The sequence below is a fragment of the Anoplopoma fimbria genome, chromosome 23, assembly GCF_027596085.1.
Source record: "Anoplopoma fimbria isolate UVic2021 breed Golden Eagle Sablefish chromosome 23, Afim_UVic_2022, whole genome shotgun sequence".
Classification (NCBI taxonomy): domain Eukaryota; kingdom Metazoa; phylum Chordata; class Actinopteri; order Perciformes; family Anoplopomatidae; genus Anoplopoma; species Anoplopoma fimbria.
In genome coordinates this window covers 4,437,073-4,444,485 of record NC_072471.1, presented here as the reverse complement: position 1 = coordinate 4,444,485, position 7,413 = coordinate 4,437,073, and the positions used below count along the sequence as shown (strand labels likewise).

Below are 7,413 nucleotides of genomic sequence, written 5' to 3'. Positions count from 1 at the left end.
TTCAGCTCCATAAACTTAGCTGGAAAAAGCATCGTCACAAAGGTGAAAACAGGCTGTTTTTCTTCTTTTTTTTTTAGAAATACATAGCAACGCTACAAACACAGATGATTTTATAGAATATGATGCATTGATGTAGATTAAACAAGCCAACCGGATATAAAAGAGTTTAAATGCAGCATACACATTCATGCAGCAGGAACATCAGATATAATATTAAAACACTGACTGTACTATCAATACTCTTTTCATACTTAAAGTAAATATTGCTGATAATACTTACATACTTTTACTTAAAAGCTTTTGAATACAGGACCTTTACTTGTAGTGGATTATTTTCACAGTGTGTTATTCGTACCTTTACACAAGTAAAGGACCTGAATACTTATTTTCTGTCTCTGGAATGCAAAAACTCTTCTTCATGAAAATAAACATTTATTCATTTGTATATGATACATTATACACACAAACAAATGGTCATGTGGAACCACACAAACCTGACTACATCATGATTTTCTTTATGTGTTGTTCATAATAGTAGATCTCATATACAATATTTACAAATGCCAAATGTACATCCTTTTCTTCTTCTGCACAACTTTCTTCTTTCCTTACAGAAAGCCTGTCCCCGGGTCTTAAGATGAGCTGAACTTCTCCAAAGCATTGTGAAGGGTCTTCAGGTCTTCTCTCATCTGACTCAGACTGTTTTGGATCTTGCCGGGCTGATCCAGAACCTCCACGCTGCAGGTAAAGGGGTCGTAGCGAACCGCAAAGGGACGCTTGATGGTTGCAGAGTATCTCCTGTGGAAGTGAATGAATGCATTAGAGAGAATTAACAGATGCAGATATACAGATGTGAGACAAATGTTAAGAAAAAAACACATTAAAGCAACTCCTCATTGTCAATATACGTCCTTTTAAAGTGCTTGTTAGACACAAAAACATGAGTAAATAGGGTTGAGTTATACCAAAGTCTCTTTCTAAGGTCTTTCCAAACTCATCAAAGACACCCTGTGGAGTTTTTGATCAATAGTCATCCTAAAGGTTTTTAGAAACAGGTCCCTGATTGTCCCTCTTGTGCACTCCAGGAGGTGGTAACACACCAAGAAATGCAGAGATGCACGATTAAAGGCAGAGAAGAAGAAGACTGCTAGCTAGTAAACAAGGATGTAATCATGCAGATTTCTAAATATTCCAAAAATCAGCTTTTAACCTCTCAATGATACACAAAATGTGTTTTGGAGAGGAACACACACTTTATTTACAAATAAACTCCACAGGATATCCTCAATTTAGATTTCCACCTTATTTGCAGCCATCTATAGATCGAGTACTTTATTCATTCCATTGAGAAACTGCGTTATTATAGAATCTAGGTAGCAAGACTCTCATTTAAACTGTTAGTAACCAAGAAAATAAAGAGTGTCAACTGAACAAACAGTAGGACAATGCTCTTAAAGCTACATATATACTAAATGTACTGAACACTACTAACACTTTGTCATTGAAGTATATAAAAGTATTTAGTACTCCCACCCTCAAGTAAGACTATCGTTTTACATTCTGTGAAGTAGTAAAGTATTTTAAAAGTCCGTTTTCTTTAAGATTAGAAACTCAAACATTTTTTCTGTAAATGAAGTTTAGCTTTAGGAGTAAATCATCTTTCATTTAGACTCAGCAGAGATGTTGGTTCTGAGAGTTATTCCAAAGTTTCATGTGCAGTATTTTGACAAGCAATGTGTTATATTATAGCTCCTTTAAGGAACAGCTTATCATATAATGTCAATGTAAAAATACAGCTAAATGAACACAGTTTTCACACAAAAACAGCAAAGGAACAAGCGGATACCTCATCTTGGTCTTTGCGTCCTCGAAGCTGTCAGACACAAAGTAAACGGGCTGGTAGTTTTGGTCCTGGTACGGCTGCACCGCCGTCTCCTCGGGGTTAAACGGCTTGTACTCCGGCTCGTTAGACAGAGCGTACTGTAAGGGACAGGTCAAAGGTCAGAGACTGTAGGTGCACCAGGCAGAAACAAACAAGAACATGCAGCAGAATGTTTGTGTGTTAACGTCAGAGAACAAACTCACAACAAGCTCTCCGTAAGACGACAGGAGTCCGGCGCCGTAAGCTTTGACTGTCCCGTTCTGTTTGCAGAGGCCGAACTCCACAGTGAACCAATATAACTGGAAAAGGAGAACAGATAATTAAAAAAAAAGGCAGATGAAGAAATCTGAAACATGATGTTCAGTCATTTATTTAAGCCACTAGATGGCAGTGAAGATCCATTAAATGCACAAAATGAGATGAGAGCCTGTGTTTCCTCAGATATTAAAAGCCTTTTATAGAATTCAAAACAGGTTTATTGCCAAGAAGGTTCTCACATACAAGGAATAATGAAAAACAAGTCACGCAAAAGTCAAGAATCATTAATATTAAATAGAAATGTACCATAAAAAGTATGAAAAATATGTGAAATATATCTATGGAATAGAAAAGAGCTACAGTTTTTGAAAACAAAAAAAACTAAATGTGCAAAATGTTCCCAGCATAAAGAGAGCTGGTACAAAATCATTTTCAATATCTGCTTTAGCTTAAAATGTGTACTTTTTCTGTTCTTGTGATGAAAAGCTGTCAATACAAACGTAGGTATGTCCAAATATGTTATAAATACACTTCAAGTACCTTTTCTAAAAGTTAAAATCTCAATAAAAACCTACCGTTGACAGTTTCTCAATGTCTTCATCTGAAGCTCCAAGCGAGGCAAATCCAATCTCCTGAAATAGTTCAAATTAGTTAGAATTAAGGGTTATAAAACTAGAATACAATCTGATTATGTCAAATCAACGCAGTGCAGTTACCTGTGAAAACTGTGCGAATTCTTTGTCTGCCAGCATGGGAATATGTCCGAGTAGTTCGTGGCAGCAGTCCCTGTCAGAGCAGAGGGAAGCGAGTCAATGAAAGAAAGAAAAATCAGACGAATAAATGAATGTATAAATAAATGAATGAACAATTCAGGTCCCAGGAAACGATGACTCACGGCTCAGGGGAGTGCATGGGGGCAGAGGAGTGACGGATGTACTGGGTGCACTGGAACACCCTGAAGGCCAGACTGTTGAGGAAGTCTCTGGCTGACAGCAGGCCGGCTACTGGACGCAACTGGAAACCAGTTCTCTCTGAAACGAGAAGAAACTGTCAAAAACGCTGTGATGGAGCTCAAAGTGAAGAAGAGCCAATAGATGATTAAACATCTGGAGTTGTACAGTGAATCGTTATTTTTTGGCGCATTGTTTGTCCATATTTAGTCATCTTTCATTTCTTTTCTCTTTCTTTTTCCATCTGCAGTATCTCAAACACAGATTGTATTTCATCTGCTTATTAAATTGTATATATATAGTGACAAGTGTTTTTGTCTTCTATGTCAATTAGGATTGTGACTTTGTGCATTTTTTTCCTGTTTATATAACAGATATTGAAGTTTGTTTGATCTTTTAAGGGAACTCATATTTGATTAAAACAAATTGTAGGTAGCCTACAAAACAGTTAATTCATATGCCTACAGATATTATAATGAATTAAAAAAAATACATTTAAATAGGTAATTGACACGTTGTAACTTAAAAACAGCACTTTTGAGTCATTAACAGATATTTTGATTGCAATGTTTGTTTGTTTTCCTGGTCCGACTGTTAATTTGTCTCTTTGTCATCTTTAATAATGGCAGAACCTTCTTGTTACTTTTTTCTCTCTTTCATGGCCTCTTGAATGTGTTTTGAAGAGTTTTTTAAATCCATAATTGCATTTTTTTAAATCTCTTTCTCAGTTTAGAAAGGCAGGTGCTTCTTTTGATAATTCTTTTTGATTTCTGTGTTAACTTTTCTTTATGTCAGATGCCTATAATTTATTACTTCTGTCTTCTTTTATGATAAAAAATACCTCTAACTGCTAGTTAGTATGTCTCTCTAACTGTTCTTACTTCTAATTTGTTTCTTATCTCTGTAACCTTTTAGAGTAGAGAGACCAAAATATCCTATAATTCTACCTTTCAGAATCTTTTTTTTGCACTCATTTATAAACATTTTCAATCCGTATTATCTTTCCAAGACCTAAAGCTCTCATAATTCTAAATGTTTGCATCTTTGTCACCTTTCAGGAAGGCAGAAACCTCTGGTAGCTGAGGGATGCGGTCCTCTCCGTAGCCGCACTCCTTCTCCAGCTGCTGCAGTCCGTCCAGAAACTGTCTGCAGGCCAGACTGGGATAAATGCTCCTCAGCTGCCGGTACACCTCCCTCCTTTTCAACACAACAACACATTCATATTACTTATTATCATCCTCCCAGCATGCATTCTGCATTTCTAACGTGCAGGATTGTGCAGTTCTCTCTCACCATGTGGACACCTCTTCTGCTGTGTACTCCACAGTGGGCAGTGGGTCGCCCCTGAGACAAAGACAATTATCTTAAGAGAGAATATGTAAATGACGCTCTGTGTTTCATGAGGATGGATGAATATCTGACTCACTGCTTGTATCTGAAGGCGAGCTCTGAGATGAAAGCCCGTCTTTTTCTGTATTCTGGATCACTGTATCCCTGCAGGAAAGAAAACACATTAAATCACCATAAATAAGATGTTTTTTTTTACACATTCTGCAGCAGATATGTAAACACTCACTGGATGATCATGATCCATGTCCGGATCAAATTTGGTTATTAGACTGTTGCACCTGTCGAGGTCTTTTATCTGTCGGGGAAACCAGGGAACTGTGATGGTGATGAGAGGAAAAATAGGTAATTAGTGCTTTTGAAATTGGCCTTATTATTATTATATAACATTAAAAGGAAGGATAACTCTAATGTTCAAGTGTAATGTTACATTCAGGTACCTTTTTCCTCAGGAATGGAGCGCACGTCGTCGACCACTCTCTTCAGTGAGTTGATGAAAACGTCCAGGTCGGAGCTGTGGACTTCACACTTCATGAAGAACTCCAGGTCAGTCGTGCTGTTCTTTGACTTCCTCCCCGGTCGGCTTTCGATGTGGAGAAGTTTAGCCTCGAACGTCTGTGACACGCAGAGAGACCAACATTATTCTTGACACTCAGGAGAAACTTTTGTGTCCCAAAAATGGCCTTATAGATGATTTTATTTGTCATTATTATGAAGAAATGCAGAACAACATTCACTTTTCATTCATTTAATCAAAGTTGACCGAGTCATATCTTGTCACCAATCATTCAAATGTTTATAAGTTCAGATTGTAGGAAGTTGAAGCGTCAGGTGATGCATTTTGGGAACTTTGCCCATACTTTAAGGAAAAGATCTAAAACTCAAATCATATATACAAGAGTGGATCATCAAATTCATGACAAGGTCTTATAGGGACTTAAATCTATTATTGTTAATGTTATTTTTATGCTGTTAAAGGTTTGTTTACACCATCAATCATTATATTGATATCATTATTAATATCAGTAGTCAATGTGAACAAAACTGAAATGTATATGATCAAAGTATTTTATAATGTTACTATTACAACCATGCATTATATACATCACGCCCTTGTGCATTAGTGGAAAGTAACCAAGTACATTTCTTCAGCGGGCCTGCTGTACTTGAGCACAATTTTGAGGTACTAAATGTACTGAATGCTACTTTCTACTCACCCTAGATTTCAGAGGAAATATTGTACTTTTTATATTATACTATACCAGTTATAGTTCTATTATACTATACCAGTTATAGTTCTATTATACTATACCAGTTATAGTTCTATTATACTTAGTTATAGTTATATTATACTATACCAGTTATAGTTCTATTATACTATACCAGTTATAGTTCTATTATACTATACCAGTTATAGTTATATTATACTATACCAGTTATAGTTATATTATACTATACCAGTTATAGTTCTTACCATAAACCGACATACAAATCGTGATTTTCTTGTATTATTTGTGTTAAAAACGTCCTACAATTGGCCACATATTGAGCTGCACTTGCTTAATCATCAATTATTTTGTAAATCAATTAAGTCACTTTTCAGCCAGAATAAAAAAGTGAAGATGTTAAATGATTCCGTTTTCTCAAATGTGAGTATTTGCTGCTTGGACTGTTGATTCATCATTAAAATAATCAACAGATGAATCTATTGATTGGCTGCTGCAGATCAATGCTACAACATCATAATATATAATATACAATGTAACACTCACATTAAAAACAATTCATACAAATGATCATAAAAACTTTTTCTTATGAGAAGTGCAATACAAGTTGACTATCAGAAATTGTAAGTATGCTCTTAAATTAAACTTGAGTAATGACTATTGTGTCATCAGCATTATGAGTTATTATATACTTTATGAATTTGCTTACCTCGAATATTCTCCCCGTTTTGAAGAAGCCTGCGTTCTTCTCGGTGCTGAGGCTGAAGAGGACGTTCACCGTGACCCTGCCGGCCTTCTCCTCGAACACGAACCCGTCTCCGTGCCGTGAGGGCCCCGGGGAGCCCGCGGAGCCGCTGCCGCGCTCCCGGCGTGCGTCCTCGATCAGACTCTGCCTCCTCCCGCCGAACGGAGCCGTCTGCGCCCCGCTGTCCGTCTTCATCTCTCCGCTGGATCCTCCTCAGTGGAACCGGAGCCGACAGATGTGTGCCACCGACACCTCCGAGCTTAAATAGTCCGTCATCTGAGGGCTTTATGGAGATGAGATGCGCGTTTGGGTTTCTTTTTTTAGGCCTGTTATGCGTCATGATATATTACATCTCTCTATGGGGCAAAATATAGTGGCATCAGGAGGGGAGAATAGAACCACTCTAAAAAAACACAACCACACAATTGTATATATCACAGATGCATTCATGTTGTAGTATGTGTCTTTGTAGTTGTATAGTATTTATTGTCTGTGTAGTTGTATAGTATGTGTATTTATTGTCTGTGTAGTTGTATAGTATGTGTATTTAGTCTGTGTAGTTGTATAGTAGTTAGTATGTGTATTTATTGTCTGTGTAGTTGTATAGTATGTGTATTTATTGTCTGTGTAGTTGTATAGTATGTGTATTTATTGTCTGTGTACAATATAGTATGTGTATTTATTGTCTATAGTTGTATAGTATGTGTATTTATTGTCTGTGTAGTTGTATAGTATGTGTATTTATTGTCTGTGTAGTTGTATAGTATGTGTATTTATTGTCTGTGTCTGTGTAGTTGAGCTGCTGCAACACTTAAATTCCCCCCATGGGGATCAATAAAGGAATATAATAATAAAGTATAGGTTACATAAATGTGACAGTCTTATTTATAGAAGGAGATCAAATACATCTTAAAAGTGCTTTGTGTTGCACATCAGACTTTATACTCTATTCCTCATTGAAAAATCAATATTTAAAAAATATTTTTATAGACTTAGAGCAAAAAA

At 36.5% G+C, this 7,413-nt stretch overlaps 1 protein-coding gene across 1 annotated transcript; it reads right to left on the bottom strand.

Annotated features, from left to right (window-relative positions):
• Positions 1-484: 484 nt before the first annotated feature.
• th2 (tyrosine hydroxylase 2) lies at positions 485-6,603 on the bottom strand. Its single transcript, XM_054624391.1, has 12 exons — positions 6,373-6,603; positions 4,878-5,052; positions 4,667-4,755; positions 4,517-4,584; positions 4,384-4,434; positions 4,142-4,287; positions 3,036-3,171; positions 2,857-2,926; positions 2,716-2,772; positions 2,086-2,181; positions 1,847-1,980; positions 485-798 (listed from the first exon to the last, which is right to left on the bottom strand). Exons 1-12 carry the CDS (start codon positions 6,601-6,603, stop codon positions 633-635), a joined length of 1,419 nt encoding a protein of 472 aa, XP_054480366.1. The 3' UTR covers positions 485-632.
• Between the last annotated feature and the right edge of the window lie 810 nt (positions 6,604-7,413).